Source organism: Amblyraja radiata, chromosome 2 (genome assembly GCF_010909765.2).
Source record: "Amblyraja radiata isolate CabotCenter1 chromosome 2, sAmbRad1.1.pri, whole genome shotgun sequence".
Classification (NCBI taxonomy): domain Eukaryota; kingdom Metazoa; phylum Chordata; class Chondrichthyes; order Rajiformes; family Rajidae; genus Amblyraja; species Amblyraja radiata.
Window position 1 is genome coordinate 34,850,850 of NC_045957.1, and position 23,066 is coordinate 34,873,915.

Sequence of the window (23,066 nt, forward strand, 5' to 3'; positions counted from 1 at the left end):
TTTTAATTACGTAATTTAAATTCCCTACGCCCTATGGTGGAGTTTGAACTTGGCACCCCAGATCATAATCTAAATTAGTGCATATTTGTCCAGTAACTTAACGACCAAGGATAGTAAGACCGGTGTTTTTCACTGCATATCTATATTTACAGTGGGGTCTGATTGAGCTGCTACCAGTTGTGTAAAAGTTAATGGTAACAGACAAGAATTCCTTATTCGGTGGAGATATATTTTTCTCAAGATGATAGATTACAGTAATCTTAATGTAAAGCAACATTATGATGCTGTACTCCTCTCTGCTATGAGCTGAATCCTGCATACTCTCATCTGTATTTGGGAATTGGCCTATCAGTAATCCAAAGAGGTATAATTTCTGATTAGGTCACATTTCCCCAGCACCAACCTTCAGACATAAGATGGATGCTAAACACTTGGGCAGCTTATACCCCAGAGGTAAGAACATTGACTTCTCCAGCTTCAAGTAACCCTTGCTTTCCCTCTCTCTCCATCCCCTCCCCCGTCCCAGTTCTCCGACCAGTCTTACTGTCTCCGACTACATGTTATCTCTGTTTGCTTTGTTGTTAACTTCTCTGAACTAACAACGATCTCTACTACATTTTCCTTGATCTCCATTCCTCTTGTCCTGTTTTCACACCTTAGATTTCCTTATCTATGTGCCTCCCATTCCCCTAACATCACTCTGGAGAAGGGTCTTGACCCGAAACGTCACCCATTCCTTCTCTCCAGAGATGCTGCCTGTCCTGTTGAGTTACTCCAGCATTTTGTGTCTATCTTCGATTTAAACCGGCATCAACAGTTCCTTCCTAGACATGAGATGGTGTCTGACAAGGTGCCCTAAGCCTGACTGCATTATAATTGTCTCGTGAGTGGGCTTTCTTTTGAGGTCAAGTTCATTAGCCATAATCAGCTGTAACTGAACCTTCCCCTTTGATCTTGTGCTAAACTGCATCCTATTTCATGGCCTGGGGGGGAAATCATCAACAGGCAGCTCCCCACATCATCCTGAATACACTGGTGTTGTTCCAATTAATATTGTAGATATTGAAATCCCTCAGTATCAGTCATCTACAGTTTTTTCACCTGCCTGAACATCAGTGCAGATATGGTCTTCTATCTCTCTTCCATTTTTGATGGCCAATATAATTCCCCTGATTCCTCTGATGGCAGCCTTCCTGCTTCTCAACCCATTACCAAATAGGTTTGCTGAACATCCTGTGTATCTCTTAATTATTTCCTTAATTAGAATATGAGAACATAAGAAACAGGTAAAGGAGTAAGCCAATTAGACCTCCAAACCTGCTTCACCATTCAGTAGGGTCATGGTTGCAAATACTTTACATTCAATTTATGCAGTTCGTCATCCTTATTCACTGCACTTGATGCATTACGTTCAAACATTTTAAACCAGTGTCTGTATTCCTTGCGGTCTTTCTTAGTTTGCTGCCATTAAATACCAGACCACACTGTTCTCTTTTCCTACTTTTCATTCCCATTTCAATAGGCACTTTATTCCTCTTTTCTATCACCAGTTCATACCAGTTCACCTGCTTATGTGGGCTAAATACAGGCACTCCCCTATTTATGTAAGAATTACGTTCGTAAACCCTTACGTAATCAGATTTTATGTGTCGGAATTGCCTAGAATACTACTGTAATGTGTAAATTTACTATACAGGTATATATACTATACTGTCCCCTCACACATGTTCAAATCGAGGGATTTGAATTTAATTGAACATGCCAAATGCATCAGATGTGCCCTCTCTTGCTGAGTTGTGATAAGCATCTGCTAAGCTTCTGATAAATGTTATTCAAAGTTCATTCATGACTAAGTTGTTCTTGTTTGTAAAGTTTTGTGATCCCGACTCAGAGCGGATGGACGTTGCTGTAAAAAAAAAAGGTTTTACCTGTTGGGTTCCTTGGAGATAGTTTACTTGTTTTGAGGTGAACTGTCGGTATGAGACACTTTGAGAAGATTTAATTTCCTACCTGAATAAAATTTCCTACCTGTGCCGCAGTGCTGTCGAGTTGCCATAATTAATTTGGGCTTTGGAAATCTTTACATCATTTGAAATTGTGCCTCAATTTCTCAATTAGTTTGGAGTGGTTTGTCATTCCAAGATACTTTGTGTTGAGGCATATTATTTTTGTAGCTGGGTAACGGGGAGGATGCATATTTTTCCATGGTATTGTGAGTTAAAGATGTTCCTGACATATTGGGGCACTAAAATAAACCATTTGGGCAGTTGGGTACATTCCTTGTCTAGGTGAGCCATTATGCCGGTGTGCTGGGAGGATAGTGGTGAAATGGGGGCGGGGCTGCCGGTGGTGAGAGGATGGTGGAGGGTTCGACAACTCCCGGATATTCAGTCGGGAGAAGCAGAGGGGGAGACCGCGTGGAACCATCCATGAGAACAACTGATGATCTTGCGGGAACGACCGTATGTGATGTCAGTATCGCACTGCCACTGTAACGCAAATTTTCGTTCAACTCGGAAATCCAGCAGTGTGCTTAAAGAATTGTTGACGTATGTGCAAGTTTACGCGTCGCATATTGCGAAAGGCGGGGAGTCGATATTCCATAACCACATTAGAGAATCTCTCCCTACTAGGATTTTCATCCCAGTGCAGTCTCAGCAGGGATGCAGACAATATTTACTGTTCTAGAAGAAGACTAGATTGAAGTGTATGGTTAATGTTCTAGGAACATTTGAAGTTGTGATAAAATTGAATTGAATTGTACAAGAAGAGCATGAGTGGTTTAGAATGAGTAAATAGAGGGGAAGTGTTTGCAATGGTTAATGGTTCAAAGACGATGCGATACTGCCTTAATATTTTGGGCAATAAATACAAGGTATGTGAGAATAATTTTTTTTTTTTTTACTCAGATTAATTCTGATCTTTAACTTATTGCCTGTGTGGATGATGGAAATGGAATCAGTCAGGGAGTTCAAGAAAAAAAAATTGATAGGCACTTGAGAGGAAAAAGATTGTATGGCTATTTGGTAATTTCAAGGCAATGGGATTGATAGGATTTCTTTACAGGAATGCATCATAGGCTCACTGGACTAAATGATCAGCTCCGGCACTACAACAATTCTTAGATTGTTCTTCTTTGGTAGTCCCCTTGGGATGGAAGATAACTTACATCCACACCCATTTTGTGGGGTCTGAAGTGGAAAATGAGGCTGATGCAAGAACTGCAGACTGAAGAGAGAGAGAACTGCCAGTGGGTTGTTTGTGATGATGTGCTGCTTCTACCACTTATCCACGGTCTCTGTGTACTTACAATGGAAAGACTGTAGGTTCTCAAAACTCGTGAATGTTCCTCCATGGTCATGGCCTGAAGTCCCAGCAGTCAGTGCAGTTGTTGCATTAAAATTTGCACTCAAATTTTAGGTTGGAATCTATTTCTCTGTGCATTTGGTGATCTCCTCCCAAACACAGCTCAGAAATAGAGTATCAGTTTTGAGTGTCTGGTGTTGGGTGCTCGGTGCTGGTGATATTGGGCTGGTGAGGACATTGATGTTGGTTTGCTTATCTTTCCAATAAATTTGAAGGATTTTGTGGAGATAGCAATGATGGTTTTTTTTCTAATGCCTTGATGTGCTTAGTGTTGTGTAGGTGGACCAAGTCTCAGTAGCATAAATGAGAGCAGGGATCACTGTTGCCCATGAGATCATGAGTTTTGTGCCCGGTGTGAGGACTTTATCTTCAGATATCCCTTTCTATCAGTGGATGCAAGAAGGTGCATAGAAGGTGATGGTGGATTTCAGCATTGACGTCTGTCTGCCTTTTCCAAAAGGTAGCTCCCAAGATATGGAAAGTGGTTCCATGTTTTCCAATGTATCAGCATCAATTTTTATCGTCAGAGGCAGGTAGTTGGAGAATTCTTGGTCTTGTGAATTCTTCTTTATTGGGGCTGGGATTTTGATCCTGTGGCCTTCAAGCTTCAAGCTCTGTAAATGCAAACGTTGACGGCGTATTGCAGCTCAACCTCTGAGGTTTGCGTGACCTTGGTTCTGGAACAGGTTGTCGTTGTTAGTGCAGTTGTTGTCGTTGAACAGTTTCTCAATGGTTCTGAAGATTAACTTCACTCCTATCGGAAGTTTGATTGTATATAACCCCATGTCTTTTTTTTCTCTCAACGCAGCAATGTAGATAGAATTTTGACATTGCAACAAAGTATTTGTGTTAATTTCCAGTTGCCTTCTCATTTTGTCAGGATTATGCTGCTGCACTGCAGCAAAGCACCAAGGCTTCTTTGATAACTTGCAGCTTGCGCCTAAAAGGACAAGGCCAATTCGTGCAAGCAAATGATATCATCTCCATGTGACTTTGAGATCACAAACCATCCTCCCTCCGAAATGCTTTCCCAGTGTAGAAGTGCCAGAGTTTCCTACCAAGCAAGGCAGTGGGAGTGAATTGAGCACACACACACTGCACCATTTCAAGAGGAGACCCACTGCTACCTTCTCCAGGACTGTTGGAAGTGAGCAATAAACAGGATCCCCCCACACCGTATGAATGAGAAAAAGTACGAATCTCCCCACCGTCGTTTCCATCTACACTTCACGCTGCCATGGGAAAATAGCCAAAATAATCAAGGGCCATTCATACCCTGGGCATTTCCTCTTCTCCATTCTTCCGTCAGGCAGACAGCTTGAAAGTACTTAACATCAGATTCAGGAATAGTTTCTTCCCTCTCTTATCAGAATATTGACAGAGCTCTCATAAGCTAAGAATGTAGGCCTTGCACTTTTATTTTATCTATACTTTCTCGGTTGCTGTTACATTATATTCTGCATTGTTTCCTTTGTCTTTTTGTCCTGTTGTTCTTGTTTGGTTTAATTGAACTTGTGCATGGTATGATTTGCTTGGATAGCATGCAAAACTGTCCCTATCTCAGTACACGCGATAAACTGATAATGATATACCAATGGACTTGGGGGAAATGTGAGCTCTGCTGTTCGTAAAAACATGGCGTATCTTGTAACGCTTCATCGCTTTTAACTTGGTAAATTGGTGTAAAAATGCATTATTGAAATTATAAATAATTGATTAAATAGCGGTGTAACAGGACTAAGCAGATCCAAGAATAAAGCAAATATAATGCTTCATTTTTATATTTAATCTCAAAAATAAATGCATGAAAATTGATATTTTGTACATTGGTCAACTGTAACTGGTTTAATTTGGAGATATATCATGGAAACAGGCCCTTCCGCCCACCAAGTCCACTCCAATTAGCAATCTCCCTACATTAACACTATCTTACACACACCAGGGACAATGTACAATTTACCAAGCCGATTAATATACAAACCTGTACGTCTTCGGAATATGGGAGGAAACCGGAGCTCCAGGAGAAAACCCACACAGATCATGGGGAGAACGTACAAACTCTGTGCAGATAGCACCAGTAGTCAGGATCAAACGGCGGTCTCTGGCGCTGCAAGGCAGCAACTCTACTGCTGCTCCACCATGCAGCCCCCACAGTTGAAGAGAAGATTGTTGCTAGTAATTAGTCTGTCGATGTAACCTTCCAACCGAGAGTTGATTTTATAATGCTTAAGATGAATAATATAATAAATTAAAGAGTAGTTTTTTCAAACTACATTCTTTATTTGTCTCTGGGTTTTGTTAATCAATGTCTAGTCTGGCTGCACACCTTCTATCCAGTAGATGGTGCCAATGAACCATATTTCTTTGCCACAAGGAGATGCTCATTATAAATGGCGATTTCCCCATCCTGATGTTAACATGTCTGTGTATAGCTGTTTTAAATTGGAATAGTAATAAAATAAAATGTGGTTTATTCCAGCATTCAAAACATCCATTCACATCTAGCTTAAGAACTGCCAAAGTTATTTAGCCTGTAAATAGCCGGCTCCTTGACAAAGCTACCCAGTTGGTCTTGAGTTCTTGATATTTTCCCAAAACCTGAAATTTCTCCATTTATGTATATATCCAGTTACATCCCCCATGATCAAGTTTTCCTTTACATATTTGCCTACAAATTCTCTCCTAGATTTTACACAGAATATACCACAGCCTTGATATCACTTGTCTCGAGTGATTTACAGCCAGCTAAGTGCTTTTTGTATTGTTATGCCTGCTGTAATATTTAATGTCTCATCTGAAAGACAGCTCCTCCAATATTACAGCAGTTTTTAAAATTCATTGTTGTGATGTGCATGTTGTTAACGGCTTCAGCAATTATTGTCCATTCCTAATTGTCCTTGAGATGGTAGTGGCGAGCTGTCACCTTGAGCTGTAGCCGACTGTGATATGAAGCTACTTCCAGAGTGTTGTAGGCAGGGAATTCCAGGACTTTGACACTGTCATGTGTATATATTGTGATATATAGTGATATATTTTTTCCATGTCTAAATGGTGTGTGGTAGTGTCACCATTCAATAAAGTGCCTTCGTCTTTCTTAGAATTGGAAGTCATGGGTTGGGTGGGTTTTTGAAGACATCTTGAGTTGTTGCAGTATAGATTGTAATCAGCATGCTGTGGACTCGGTGGGCCGAAGGGCCTGTTTCATTGCTGTATCTCGAAACGTAACTTTAAATGATGGTGGCCAGACATTGTTAACATGCTGAATTTACTTTTGTGCTCAGTATCTCAATTATATAGTTGGAAATTAAGGTTTGGTTAGGGCATTAAGATTCTCTACACAGCCTCTGGCAGATGTGTTCAAATTACCAGATCTTCACTTATTCTCGCCAGTAATTAGTGTATGTATCCTTGTAGGCATTTGAGAATGGCTGGTGCAGTTACTTTTAAAGTAAAATGGACAAGACTATCGTGCAAAGTGTTTACATTTTGCCAGTTGTTCTTTAAACATCCAGCATTACATTCTGTACTTTGATCTTTTTCCTCTGTGCACTACATGTAATTGTGTATGGCATGATTGCACACGTTATGGCTCGATTATAACATGCATGGTATGATGATTTACCTGGATAACGCATAAAGCAAATTATTTGCAGGCCAATAATAAACTAATATCAATATTATCTTTATATGTGTATTAACTGTATAAGAATCAACATCTACACTTTGTCCCTCCGATTGGAATCAACTGTATAAAAAAATCTATTCATAAACATTTGTAATCAATGGCTACTTAAAAAAAAATACTCAGCAAAGTGAAAATTAGTAGAAAATCTGTTAATTAAAAAATAAAATATTGATCTAACTTGCAAGAATATGGGGTTGCAGTGTATATGCTGCCGAATGGTAGTTACAGAGACCTGGGTTCCATCCTAATCTTGAGTCTCTCTCTCTGTGGAGTTTTCATGCTCTCGCCGTGACCAAGTGGGTTACCTTCATTAGCTCTGTTTTCTCACACAGGCTAAAATAGGTCAATTGGCTATGGCAAGTTGCCCCAGAATAGCTGAAATAACTATACTATACCAATACTATATTCTGCATGGCTTGCTTGTAATCATTTCCGAATGATTCATCTGGATAGCATGCAAAATGACTTCAGAATTAAGGGACAGAAGTTTAGGGGTAACATGAGGGGGAACTTCTTTACTCAGAGAGTGGTAGCGGTGTGGAATGAGCTTCCAGTGGAAGTGGTGGCGGCAGGTTCGTTGGTATCATTTAAAAATAAATTGGATAGGCATATGGATGAGAAGGGAATGGAGGGTTATGGTATGAGTGCAGGCAGGTGGGACTAAGGGAAAAAAGTTGTTCGGCACGGACTTGTAGGGCCGAGATGGCCTGTTTCCGTGCTGTAATTGTTATATGGTTATATGGTTAAAATAAAGTTTTTCCACTGTTTTGCGGTACTCTAGGCAATAATACACCAATAGAAGCGAGATTCGGTACTTGATGGGCATATGAGGTAAAATGGGATTAATGTTAATATTGATGTTGTCCACGGTCGGCTGATTTCTGTACTGCATGACTCGTGACTGTGTTCACAATGGATATTATAAATACAGCAATTAGAGACGGAAATTAGCTACTGATTGGCTACAATCTCGCATATTTACATGCAAATGTTCATTAATATGCACTGTCCCTATAAACAAATTATTATTATTATTATTATAACTGCAGTTGCTGGTAGCCTTAGTGACCATGAGTGACGGTCATGGAGTCATTCAGCACAGAAGAAGGCCCTTCAGCACACAGCATCCATGGAAGATTGTCTTTAATAGCTCCAGGTATTCATCAAAAGTCTCTTGGTCATGGCTGTTCCCTTATCAGTTTCCAAGGGGAACATCATCTTGGAATCATCTATACATAACTAAAACTCTGATCTTGTGCTCTTCCGGTTTGTGCAGTTTTCCTATTTGCGCAAAAACGGTAGGCGATAGCGCTACGATGTTTCTCCAGGTTACTCGACGTTCTCCTGTGCTGTGAGTGCAACGAGTTTCATTCCGATCAGTGGTCTATTGTAAACGTTATCGAGGTTTAAAAAAAGTCTTTAAAAACGTGCGTGCGCAGGTTCCTTCATTCAGCGCCACGCAGATTGGCCTTTTCTCCTGTCAGTCAATGCCATGGTCGGGATGGCGACGCCCTTTCCTGTCCCACCTCAGTCACAAACTCCTCTCTCCCCTCCTCACAGTAACTTGTCTATTGCTTTCCCCACCACCGGCGGTGGGGGGGGGGTGGGATTCAGTGGGGGCGCAGTGGAGGCCCTGGTCCTGTCTCTCTCTCTCTCTCTCCCTCATCATTCACTCCTCTCCCCCGCCTGCCCTCTGCGGCAATGGCAGTCCCGTCTAACCGTACCCCTGGGTCCGTCTCCGTTGCAGAGGCCTTCTCGGAGGAGATCTTCTCCACCAGCTCATCGAAACTCGTGCTGCCCACCGTGATGAACACCGACTCCATCTCCCCCCCCCCGCTGCCCGACGGCGGCAGCTGGCAGACGGGCAGGGCGGGGACAGGCCGAGCGGTGGCTGAGCCGGAGTGGGCAGAGGGAGGGAGGGAGAGTCGGGTTGCAGGGTGGCCGAGCAGTTTGCGCGGAGTTTGAGTAACACACACACACACAGCAAACTGGTCCAATGGTCAAGTCAACGGGACCTAAACCACACCTAACAATGAATGACCTGTGGAGGAAGCAACTGCAGGTGCTGCTTTTTATGGAGGGAGGGAGGGAGTGACTGAGGGTAGGGGAAAGGAGAGGGTGGGAGTGGTGAGGGCGGGGAAGGTGAGGTGGGAGAGTGGGAAGATTGAAGGAGAGGATGGGGTAGGGAGGGCGAGGGGGAAAGTGGGGGAAGTGAGGAGAGTGGGGGAGGAGAGGGAATAGTGGGAGAGGAGGGGGAGGTGGGGAATAGAGGGAGAGGAGGACAGTGGGGGAGGTCGGGAGGCATAGTAGGAGGGATAGGGGTAGGTGAGGAGTGGAGGATAGAGGGATAGGAGGGGGGTCGGGAGGGGAGAGGAGTTATGGAGGGAGGGAGTGACTGAGGTAGGGGAAAGGGGAGGGAGGGAGAGGTGAGGGAGGGATTGGGGAGGGGAGGAGGAGAGGGGAAAGAAGTGGGAGGGTGAAGAGGAGGGAGTGCTGGGGGATGAGGGGAAGTGAGCCGTGCCTGCACAGTTGGGGGCTATGCTTGAGTGATGCAAAATTGCATTGGGGGGACGGGCGGCATTGGGGGAACAGGTGAGTGGTGGAATATTGCATTGGGGAACGGGTTGCGTTGGGGGACCATGCCTCCCATGTGACAGGGACCCAACGGGTCCCACTTAGTCTAGTAGGAGACTATAGATGCTGGAACCTTGAACAAGAAACTAACTCAGCAGCTCATCGAGCATCTGTGGATGGAGCTGGACAGATGATCTTTTGTGTGGAAGCCCTTCTTGAGACTGATCAAAGTAGAGGCTCGAGTGCTCGTGGAAAGAGGCGAATAGTAGTTCGACCTCTTGTAGAATCTCTCTTATGGGCACCTCTACCTATTCCAATCACAGCCTCCACTGAGTCAGTATAAAGCCATTTTATTTTAGCTCAGCAAGAGTGCCAGCTGTTAGTTGACATGATTGTCTTAGAAGAAAGTTTCAGCTGCAGAATGTGAGATTCCAGTTCACCTGTTCCCCGTAAATGTCTTTCTTTCAAGGGGCTTTTACGGCAATGTGCACACACAATGGCTACCACGTTATGCCTGAACCTTTCATTATACTCATAGCTTTTTTTGAGTTGGTCCATTACTCTGACTATGCTGACCATGGAGTTTCTATCTCTGCTCTTCCCATTTTCCCAGCGGTTCGTCTGTAGCTTCCTATATCTTGGTGATTCAAGGGATAGCCTCGATGATTCTTAAATGTTTGAATGTACCTGTCTCCACCACCCACTCGGCCAGTGTGTTGCAGATACTAACCACCCAACATTCTTGCTCAGATCCCCTCTAACCCTCAGTGTACATTTGTGCAATGCACGATGTTTCTTACTATCTACCGTACCTATGCCTCTCCTCACTTTGTATCCGCCAGCTTGTTATTTAAAAATACTTTCTTGGAGTCATTGCTCACCTTTATTTTGCCAAGAAATATATAAAAATTGACATGTTGCTGAACTGAATTCACCCAGAATAAAAAGGCCATGCAAAGGAAGGTTGTCTATAAATCATGGTCAGTATTTATCTCTCATCATTTCTAAAACAAATCATCTTGTCATTTTTACATTGCTAGTTTTGGGAGTTTGATTTAAAGTGCTTTGGATGTTATTGATAGTGATGTGAAGGTCTGATGTATTTGAAGAACTGGATGTCACCTGAGAGGGAAAAATAGATCAGCTATGTTTGAATGGTGGTATAGACATGATGGGCTGAATGGCCTAATTTTGCTCCTATGTCTCAAGGTCAATGTATTACATGCACACACACAATGGCTACCAAGTTCTGTCTATGTAGAGAAGTAGTTTATTCCTCCAACCATCAGAATATGTACAAATTTAAACCTTTCATTATACTAAAGTTTTCTTTTGGATTGGTCCAAGATTCCGCTCATGATTTTGCATTCCAAAAGATAGTTGTCTTTTTTGTGTTCATAATTTCCTGGCATACACTAAAATAATAGTCCAATTACAAATATTTATTGGGGTTGTGTTTTAATAAAATATTCTGCTAAACTGCCCCTGCTTTTTCTTTTTCTTCGATAGCGGTCAACATTTTATGAACATCATTGACCAAAATTCAGAAAACGTTGCCATTTTGTGAGAAGTTATTTGTAGTTGTTTTGCAAATCTTTAATTACATTATTATCACCATTTTATTGTGTAAAAGTTTTTGTATATTTTTGAAGCCGAATGGTTTCTGGTCTTTTTAGCTGAAGAGACAGCTGTTGGTTCTAATGAGGAGTGCCAGCATGACAGTATTTTCGGTGATTGAGACCCGCTTAGGGAACAGAATGTTCCAGAACAGTCAGTGGCGTGTGAGGAGAAACTGCTGCACTGTCAGCTGCAAGTGTATGCTCCGCTGCTCTCTAGGACAAGATAAATGAGTTTTGCTGTGCTTTGGCAGAGACATCAGCTTTGCCTGGGAATCGCAGTAATACACTGCACCCCAGTGGGATTCTCTGTTTAAATTTATAGCCTATGATTGATAAAGCAAATGAGGGATCTTATTGCTCCTTGGGTTTAACACGAGGAATAATCCTTAACATGCTTCAGATTTACCTCTTGACTAAATCATTGGAACTTTATGGTTTGGTGTAATAGCTAAATGGCCAGTGTATTAATTCTTGTTATTCATTTTTATGGATAAATTATTTTTGATGAGGTTTTGCACAACTGTCCTTTTCATGATTGGGGGTTACCAATTAATTAAAACATTATTATCCTGATCATGGCAATGTTGGTTTGCTAGGATGGTAATTGTTTTGTGTTCTTAATTCCCAGGAAAAATCCCTTCTGCTCATGGTAACTCTCTTATTTAAATATAACGAGTAAATGAAACAAATTTCTGACTGATACCTCATAGACAAATACCTCAATTTCTGACTGATAGAAACATAGAAACATAGAAATTAGGTGCAGGAGTAGGCCATTCGGCCCTTTGAGCCTGCACCGCCATTCAATATGATCATGGCTGATCATCCAACTCAGTATCCCGTACCTGCCTTCTCTCCATACCCTCTGATTCCCTTAGCCACAAGGGCCACATCTAACTCCCTCTTAAATATAGCCAATGAACTGGCCTCAACTACCCTCTGTGGCAGAGAGTTCCAGAGATTCACCGCTCTCTGTGTGAAAAAAGTTTTTCTCATCTCGGTTTTAAAGGATTTCCCCCTTATCCTTAAGCTGTGACCCCTTGTCCTGGACTTCCCCAACATCGGGAACAATCTTCCTGCATCTAGCCTGTCCAACCCCTTAAGAATTTTGTAAGTTTCTATAAGATCCCCTCTCAATCTCCTAAATTCTAGAGAGTATGAACCAAGTCTATCCAGTCTTTCTTCATAAGACAGTCCTGACATCCCATGAATCAGTCTGGTGAACCTTCTCTGCACTTCCCTCTATGGCAATAATGTCCTTCCTCAGATTTGGAGACCAAAACTGTACGCAATACTCCAGGTGTGGTCTCACCAAGACCCTGTACAACTGCAGTAGAACCTCCCTGCTCCTATACTCAAATCCTTTTGCTATGAAAGCTAACATACCATTCGCTTTCTTCACTGCCTGCTGCACCTGCATGCCTACTTTCAATGACTGGTGTACCATGACACCCAGGTCTCGCTGCATCTCCCCTTTTCCTAATCGGCCACCATTTAGATAATAGTCTGCTTTCCTGTTTTTGCTACCAAAATGGATAACCTCACATTCATCCACATTATACTGCATCTGCCAAACATTTGCCCACTCACCCAGCCTATCCAAGTCACCTTGCAGTCTCCTAGCATCCTCCTCACAGCTAACACTGCCCCCCAGCTTAGTGTCATCCGCAAACTTGGAGATATTGCCTTCAATTCCCTCATCCAGATCATAAATATATATTGTAAATAGCTGGGGTCCCAGCACTGAGCCTTGCAGTACCCCACTGGTCACCGCCTGCCATTGTGAAAAGGACCCGTTTACTCCTACTCTTTGCTTCCTGTTTGCCAGCCAGTTCTCTATCCACATCAATACTGAACCCCCAATGCCGTGTGCTTTAAGTTTGTATACTAATCTCTTATGTGGGACCTTGTCGAAAGCCTTCTGGAAGTCCAGATACACCACATCCACTGGTTCTCCCCTATCCACGCTACTAGTTACATCCTCGAAAAATTCTATAAGATTCGTCAGACATGATTTACCTTTCGTAAATCCATGCTGACTTTGTCCAATGATTTCACCACTTTCCAAATGTGCTGCTATCCCATCTTTAATAACTGACTAGCAGTTTCCCCACTACCGATGTTAGACTAACTGGTCTGTAATTCCCCGTTTTCTCTCTCCCTCCAATTCTTAAAAAGTGGGGTTACATTTGCTACCTGCCAATCCTCAGGAACTACTCCAGAATCTAAAGAGTTTTGAAAGATTATTACTAATGCATCCACTATTTCTGGAGCTACTTCCTTAAGTACTCTGGGATGCAGCCTATCTGGCCCTGGGGATTTATCGGCCTTTAATCCATTCAATTTACCCAACACCACTTCCCGACTAACCTGGATTTCACTCAATTCCTCCAACTCCTTTGACCCGCTCCCCTGCTATTTCCGACAGATTATTTATGTCTTCCTTAGTGAAGACGGAACCAAAGTAGTTATTCAATTGGTCCGCCATATCCTTGTTCCCCATGATCAACTCGCCTGTTTCTGACTGCAAGGGACCTACATTTGTTTTAACTAATCTCTTTCTTTTCACATATCTATAAAAACTTTTGCAGTCAGTTTTTATGTTCCCTGCCAGTTTTCTTTCATAATCTATTTTTCCTTTCCTAATTAAGCCCTTAGTCCTCCTCTGCTGGTCTCTGAATTTCTCCCAGTCCTCTGGTATGCTGCTTTTTCTGGCTAATTTGTACGCATCATCCTTCGCTTTGATACTATCCCTGATTTCCCTTGTTATTCACGGATGCACTACCTTCCCTGATTTATTCTTTTGCCAAACTGGGATGAACAATTTTTGTAGTTCATCCATGCAGTCTTTAAATGTCTTCCATTGCATATCCACCGTCAACCCTTTTAGAATTAATTGCCAGTCAATCTTGGCCAATTCACGTCTCATACCCTCAAAGTTACCTTTCTTTAAGTTCAGAACCATTGTTTCTGAATTAACAATGTCACTCTCCATCCTAATGAAGAACTCAACCATATTATGGTCACTCTTGCCCAAGGGGGCACGTGCAACAAGACTGCTAACTAACCCTTCCTCATTGCTCAATACCCAGTCTAAAATAGCCTGCTCTCTCGTTGGTTCCTCTACATGTTGATTTAGATAACTATCCCGCATACATTCCAAGAAATCCTCTTCCTCAGCACCCCTGCCAATTTGATTCACCCAATCTATATGTAGATTGAAGTCACCCATTATAACTGTTTTGCCTTTGTCGCACGCATTTCTAATTACCTGTTTGATACCATCTCCAACTTCACTACTACTGTTAGGTGGCCTGTACACAACACCCACCAACATTTTCTGCCCCTTAGTGTTTCGCAGCTCTACCCATACCGATTCCACATCCTCCAAACTAATGTCCTTCCTTTCCATTGCGTTAATCTCCTCTCTAACCAGCAACGCTACCCCACCTCCTTTTCCTTTCTCTCTATCCCTCCTGAATATTGAATATCCCTGGATGTTCAGCTCCCAGCCTTGGTCACCCTGGAGCCATGTCTCCGTGATCCCAACTATATCATAATCATTAATGGCTATCTGCACGTTCAATTCATCCACCTTATTACGAATACTCCTTGCATTGAGACACAAAGCCATCAGGCTTGTTTTTACAATGCTCTTACCCCTTATACAATTATGTTGAAAAGTGGCCCTTTTTGATTTTTGCCCTGGTTTTGTCTGCCTGCCACTTTTACTTTTCACCTTGCTACCTATTGCTTCCACCCTTATTTTACACCCCCCTGCCTCTCTGCTCTTGTACCCATCCCCCTGCCACATTAGTTTAAATCCTCCCCGACAGCACTAGCAAACACTCCCCCAAGGACATTGGTTCCATTCCAGCCCAGGTGATTTAGTTAAATAGCGGTTCTGTCTGGATTTTGTGACCATCTTGGCATGAATTTAGAAAGTGGGCGTTGAGCAGTGTAAACTATGAAACTTAGGCTGGTTCGCTCCAAGTAAATAATGACAACTGTCCGATGGTTGAAGGACAAGTTTTGGTTATAAACCTGCAATGAACAGAATAATGTAGAACCTAGACACTGCAGATGCTGGCTTATCAAGGAAAGGCACAACATGCTGGAGTAACTCAGTGGGGCAGATCGCATCTCTGAAGAATATGGATGTGACAATTCAGGTTGGGAACGGTCCCAACCCAAAACATCACCTGTCCATGTTCTCCAGAGATGCTGCCTGATCCACTGTGTTGCTCCAGCATTTTGTGTCTTTCCAGGAAAGCAATTGTGTTTCTTTTTAAAGGCAATTCTTGGTTGTGTTCCAAGAAAGGCATTATTCCTCTAACCTTGACTTGCAATCTGCAGCATTGTTTATCGACTGCTGCTTTATAAACATTAATTATTTTCAACTTCACACTGTATCATATTCAAAATCCATTTCCACAACTGTTTCCACTTCTGGTTTCTGCGCAACTATTGAATGAATTGTGATGAGAGCGAAGGCTGCTGAAAATGTATCTGAACAGATTGTCATCTAAGTGAAGAAAGTGCTATTTTTCAGTCATTGTGGATTACAGTGATGCAGCTGTGCTAAATTGAATTGACATGTATTTAGTACAAGGTTGTATTTTCAATCACTTGACACAGACTGGAGATGGATTGTATTTCAGTTTATTTTTTTGTGTAACGTTATATACATCCTTGAATATGCAGTTTTTCTTGCCGCAAGTATTCAGTTTTGGCTACAATGTTAAGATGATTTGTTTCTTAACATTGCAGGGATAACATAACTGCGATTAATACACTGCTTTCGATTATCTTTTGGTCCACTCTTTTCTAAATCTCTACTTCTTAACAGTTGAATACAGTCAAGATAAATGTTCAATCGTTTTTTTAAATGTTGTGAAAAATGCGGGTTTGGAACCTGGAAGAATACATTACAAGCGTTTGAGACTCGGTGGTAGAAGTGCCGGCACCCAACAGGCACAGATTTAATTTAATAGATACAAAAATAAATAGTGACATTTTTTTTGTAATGTGAGCATTGTCATGACCTAAGATGTGTCCTCTTAACGGGTGACGGGATGTATTCAATTGTGACTTTCAAAAGAGCAATGGATTAATTCTTCATGATGGAAAATTGCAGGTTGCCAGGTAGATGAGTATTTTGAAGTTTGCATGGGCAAAATTCATAATAGGGCCTTGTAAACCTACGCTGCACTCCCTCAATAGCAAGAATGTCCTTCCTCAAATTAGGGGACCAAAACTGCACACAATACTCCAGGTGTGGTCTCACTAGGGCTCTGTACAAGGGCCTCTTTGCTACTCCTGTGCTCGGTATTTCAGTGATTCAGTTGGGACCAAAAATATCAAAACTGTTTTAAGCTTTAACCACCACTATCTAAGTACAGAGGCAATTGCAGGCACATGTAACTAATCTTTTTGCACACTAACTTGATGGATCAATGCACTCAACATAATCCTGTGCAAAATATCTCAATTCAAACAACCTCCATTCTCCTACTTGAGGTGGACATTTCCTGACGTACCAGTGTTATGGATTAAATGGATCTGGTGGAACCCAAGTATAGCATGGGTGAGCAGATTCTCCGAGTGGAAGCGCCACACGATGGCACTGTGATATCCACATGCTTCTCTTGGCCGATCATTGGGATAAGCTAATGGGATGGAGGTGGCTGGTTTGGAATAGTCCTGGATTTTGTGGATAGGGTCTCTTGACTCTGTTGAGGGTATATTTATGTTTATTTTTTGGGGGCTGTTGAACAACGTCATTGCCGTACTGAAACAGTTTAGTTCGAGGTGCCGCTGGTATTGAAGCACGCCTTGAGAACGACGGCTGGGATATGGCCAGACCCCAAATGTTCGGCTATCTCATCTTTTATAATTGACTCCAGCATCTTCCCCACCACCTAGATGTCAGGCTAACGTCTATAATTCCCTGTTTTCTCTCTCCCGCCTTTCTTAAAAAGTGGGATAACATTAGCTACCCTCCGATGCACAGGAACTGATCCTGAGTCTATAGAACATTGGAAAATTATCACCAATGCATCCACGATTTCTAGAGCCACTTCCTTAAGTACCCTGGGATGTAGACCATCAAGCCCTGGGGATTTATCAGCCTTCAGTCCCATCAGTCTATCCAACACCATTTCCTACCTAATGTGGATTTCCTTCAGTTCCTCCGTCACCCCAGATCCTCTGGCCACTACTATATCAGGAAGATTGTTTGTGTCATCCTTAGTGAAGACAGATCCAAAGTAGCTGTTCAACTCATCTGCATTTCCTTGTTCCCCATAATAAATTCATCTTTTTCGGTCTTCAATGGTCCAACTGGTTTTAACTATTTTGTTCCTCTTCACATACCTAACGAAGCTTTTACTATCCTGCTTTATATTCTTGGCTAGCTTACCTTCGTACCTCATCTTTTCTCCCCGTATTGTCTTTTAGGTTATCTTCTGTTGTTCTTTAAACATTACCCAATCCTCTTGCTTCCCGCTCATCTTTGCTACGTTGTACTTCTTCGCTTTAATTTTTATACTCTCCCTGACGTCCCTTGTCAGCCATGGACATCCCTTTCTCCCCTTGGAATCTTTCTTCCTCCTAGGAATGAACTGATCCTGCACCTTCTGTATTATTCCTAGAAACACCTGCCATTTTTGTTCCACTGTCATCCCTGCTAGTGTATCTTTCCAGTGAACTTTAGCCAGCTCCTCCCTCATGGCCCCCATAGTCCCCTTTATTCAACTGCAACACTGACACCTCCTATCTACCCTTCTCCCTCTCCAATTGTAGATTAAACCTGACCATGTTATGGTCACTGCCTCCTAATGGCTCATTAACCTCGAGGTCCTTTATCAAATCCGGTTCATTACATAACACTAAATCCAGAATTGCCTTCTCCCTGGTAGGCTCCAATACAAGCTGTTCTAAGATTCTATCATGAAGGCACTCTACAAAGTCCCTTTCTTGGGGTCTAGTACCAACCTGATTTTCCCAGTCTACCTGCATGTTGAAATCTCCCATAACAACCACAGCATTCATTTTGCTACATGCCATTTTAACTCCTGATTCAACTTGCGCCCTATATCCAAGCTACTGTTTGGGGGTCTATAGATTAGTCCCATTAGGGTCTTTTTACCCTTACAATTCCTTAGTTCTATCCATACTGACTCCACGTCTCCTGTTTCAATGTCACCCCTTGCAAGGGACTGAATTTCATTCCTCACCAACATGGCAACCCCACCCCCTCTGCCCACCTGTCTGTCTTTTCGATAGGAGGTATACCCTTGAATATTCAGTTCCCAGCCCTGGCCCTCTTGCAGCCATGTCTCTAATTCCCACAACATCTTACTTGCCAATTTCTAACTGAGCCACAAGCTCATCCACTTTATTCCTTATACTTCGCGCATTCATATACAGCACTTTGACCTCTGTATTCACTTCCCCCCTCGCACCGCTCGCAATTGGCCCTGACCTTACTCTGTTGTTAGACAGTTAATGTCCCCGGTCTGGGACCTGTTAACAGAAGTGGGAAAGAGAGGAGAAAAAAGGTTAATTTTCAGTGGGAGATAGGTTGCGGCAGGCACGGTTTGAAAAAGGGAATATTTCTGATCGGTCTAGTTCTTTTGGATTATTGGGTGCATTTATAAGTACTTTTGTTATAAGCTGTGAAGAGCGAAGCTGTGGGACGCATCCAGCAGGTCAGAATATACAAATAGAAATGCCAGCTGAGCCAAAATCATAACGTATCGATACAGATAGAAAGAATAAGTGAGTTACCAACCGTCGGATAATTTTATTTCGAATCCAGAAGGCCGCAATGTAACCAGTAAGGTTACGTAAGGTTGTGTTACACATTAGTACACCAGTGACAGAGGTGTAGGGATGCTGTAGCAACAGTGGTTCTTGCTCTATGAGATTTTCTTGTGCTCTTTTCTTCCTCCAGTCTACTTTCCTCAACAAGTGTATGGTTGGTTGAGCAGCAACTGTGAATTGCCATGAGTATCGGTGGATGGCAGGAGAATTGGGTAATAATGGGTGAAGGGGGTAGTGGGTGGTTAATGGCAGTGCAAAACGGGATGGGTGCTTAATTATCTGGATGCAGTAGACAAAAGTGCTTGTTTTTCAGTGCTGTATGATTTCATGATTGTAATAAAATTCTACTGCTTCTGAAATTGGCAACGTATAGAATTCATTAAAATGACTCCTCTTGATTGTTCTGAGACTGAAAGCTGCTCATGTTTTACATTTCTCTTGAAGATGATGAAAAGCCTACCAAAATCCTAGATTTGCATATTTAATTAAACATATTCAAGATTAATGAGAGTAAGTTACACGTGGGTTATGGCGGTCGCCAGCAGAAGCGAGAGTTTACCAGTTTGCACATCCCCACTGCTGGCAGTGGTCCATCCTAATGGGTCCATTTCACTCATAAACATAGATTGTGAGAGTTCCACTATAGGTCTTGGCTGCCAGGCTGGGAAGTAGAATTGTCACTCTAATTGTAGCTTCCAGGGATAGTGAGACAGCCAAAATTAGGTTTTGCTGGTTGCCAGATTGATTACCTTAGCTTCGTTATTTGTGCTGTACGAATCTCACACAGATCTGTGAAACAGGAAGAATTTTGTGAATGAAATGTGGGATGGTTTAATGGGGAGTCTCATCATAATTCAATGCAAAAGTGCAACTATCTTTTTTTGTTGCAGAGATCATTATACGACTTGGCCAGTTTAGCTGCGTTTTATTTGGGAATCCGTGCTCATTATGAACTGGCATGCAACTGATCAAATTTTCTTTTGGGAAAATTTCTATAACTGTGGTGTGGATGTTTTACTGTGTGTAGTTTCAAATCCAACTCTCAGATTCCGTTTAAATCGTACATTGAAAAACGCTGCCTCAGTTTACATTCTCGAATAAAAGCAGAAAATGTTGGGAAGCCTGAGCCAATGACAAAAAATGTGCTTTTTATTTATTGTTGATTTTATGAATTATCTATGAATGGGCTCGTTTATGGGTTTTCTACCTGAGTTGTTAGCCCATTGTCACTTTACAGGAGACTAATTGACCTGCTGGGATCTCGGTATTTTCAATTGTTAATTATGTTGTTGGCATTTACAGCTCCTAAATAATGTGCGTACATTTATAAATGGAAAATGCCATGTGACTAATACACTCTATCTTGTCCACAAAATTTAAAAAAAAGGCACTTCAATATCTTTAGTATCAAGGTTGACACCTTTGTGTTAAAGTAGCATGCTTTAGCTTAAGGGTGGTATTAAATTAAAGAACCTTGCTCCATTGCTGTAGTTTAATCCTTATTAAACCTTAATTTAATGTCAATTTGAATTAAGTGTGCCTGCATAAAAAGGCCTCCAGTGGCTTGGATGCTGCTAAATTCAATCAACATCCAGATCAGTATGTGAAGTGTGCTTTCCTTGAGTAGCACACAGACAGGAACAACTGACGTTGTAAATGACTAAATATTAAACTTCATTAAATGTTCATACGTGATCTCATCTTTTGTGTAGGCTCATCAGAACCAGAGAGAGACTGGAACTATTCACATTCTCTGTTCATTTAGAATCACAGAGTTATATAGCTTGGAAAAAGGCCCTTCGGTCCACCTGGTCTTTGCTGACTAAGATGCCCGTCCATACTAGTCCCATATCTCTCTAAATCTTTTTTATCCATGTACCTCTCCAAATGTCTTTTAAATGTTATAGTCCCTGCCTCAACCAATTTCTCTGGCAGCTTGTTCCATGCACGGACCATCCTTATGTGAAGAAGTTGCCCCCTCGGGCCCATTTTAAACCTGAGCCCTCTCACCTTAACCCAAAATCCTCAAGTTTGTGATTCCCCTTCCCTGGGACATGGATTGAATGCATTCACCACAACAATATCCCTAATGATTTTATACTACTCTAAAAGATCACCCCTGAGTCTTCTTCGCTCCAAGGAATATAGTCCTAGTGTGCCTAACCTCTCCCGATAAATCGGGAAACATCCTCGTAAACCTTCTTTGCATTCTGTCCAACTGAATGATATCTTTCCTATAGCAGGCTAACCCAAATTGTACACAATACTTCAAATGTGGCCTTGACAATGCCTTCTACAACTGTAATATAATGCCCCAACTCCTTTATCAGTGCCCTACCTAATGAAGGCTACCATTCCAAACACCTTCGTCACCAGTCTGTCTAACTGTGATATCGCTTTCAAGGAAGTATGTGCTTGTACTCCGAGGTGCCTCAGTAGGGTCTCGACCTGAAACGTCATCTATTCCTTCTCTTCAGAGATGCTGCCTGTCTCTTAGAGTTATCTTATCTGCCTCTGGGAATCGCCCACTGCCGTTCAAGCTAAGCCTTCCTGAGAAAATCTCACACCCAGGATTTTGGTCATCCCCTGATCAGATGCAACCCATCCCTCTTGTACTGGACATGGGTTGAATCCCTTCCCCCTACCTCCTGCACCACCTCCTCAGTCATGCATTTATCCGGTTTTTCCTTCTATTTCACCTAAAAACCTAGGTGACGAATCAGCCACATTGATGGGTCTGGAAGGACGTACATCAATCAGACAGTTAAATATTGCAGATTTCCTCTCCGAAAGGAAGTTTGTTGAACCTGATGGGTTTTCATGAAAATGTGGTGGTTTCAAGGTGACTGGAGCCGACATGAGGTTTTGTTTAAAGAATTCTCAGTTGGCATGGTGGTATTCGCCAGCACGTGGCAGTGGGAGTAATCCTTTCATGACTCCCCTTTCCTCTGTCTGTTATCACCTATTCCATCATGTCTTAGATCTGGCTGCTGTTGTTGTCCTCTGGTTTAGTAGAGATATAGCGTGGAAACAGAGTTTTCGGCCCACTTGGTCCACGCCGACCAATGATCACCCGTACGCCAGTTCTATATTACCCGCTCTGGGGAAATTTAGAGAAGACAATTAACCTACAAACCTGCACGTCTTTGGAATGTGGGAGGAAACTGGAGAAAACCCACACGGTCACAGTGAGAACATGCAAACTCCATACAGACAGCACCCGGGGTCAGGATCTAACCCGGGTCTCTGGCGCTGTAAGGCAGCAACTCTACTGCTGCACCACTGTGCTGCCCTTAGTCTCTGGAGTAACTTCTTTTAACGTTTTTTGTTTGTTTTAAGTGCTGGTAATATCACAAGCAGGGTGTCTAATGTAGCCGTGGGACATTTTTGATGCCCTGTATGTATATCAGGGCATTGACCAAACCTTAAAATACAAATATCAGGGAAAGGCTATCCAAAGATGCCATCCATGTACTCACTCATTCACTTACTCACATATGCCCTGTGTCGCTAGCAATTTAAAAGCTCGGGTGAGTTTATTTGCTCATAACCCAAGATCTTAATACTTGTCATCTGAAGAATTATTCTGATAATCCGCATCATTCTTGACTGGCTTCATAAGTGCAAAGGGTTTAAGGTAAATATAGGATACGGGCAATTTGTTACTTTAGTATATTTAATAGTTATTTACTGTTGTTTTTCATCTCTCTCAGCACTGTAACATCTGCTGTCTTTACCGTGGGCGATAATGTTGTATCTGGCAGTGACGACAGAACTGTGAAAGTCTGGGATCTCAAGAACATGCGATCTCCAATAGCAACTATTCGCACTGACTCAGCAGTCAACAGGTGAATGTTTTTAAATTTACTTTGAATTGATGAATCAAAATTGATTACCAAAGAAATAATTTCTCCTTACTCCTTCACGCCTGTTCATTTGTGATTCATTCTCTTGCCCGCGATCCTCTTCTGCCTTAGAACTTTAATTATTGTGAC

The 23,066-nt window shown here is 42.2% G+C and overlaps 1 protein-coding gene across 9 annotated transcripts in view; it reads left to right on the forward strand.

Annotated features, from left to right (window-relative positions):
* The window catches only part of wdr37 (WD repeat domain 37), a 120,392-nt gene that overhangs the window by 81,724 nt on the left and 15,602 nt on the right, over positions 1–23,066 (forward strand). For all 9 annotated transcript variants that reach the window (XM_033044871.1, XM_033044826.1, XM_033044862.1 and 6 more), the window contains one exon: positions 22,785–22,919. In XM_033044871.1, the coding sequence (XP_032900762.1) occupies positions 22,785–22,919 (135 nt within the window). The remainder of the gene's footprint in view (positions 1–22,784; positions 22,920–23,066) is intronic.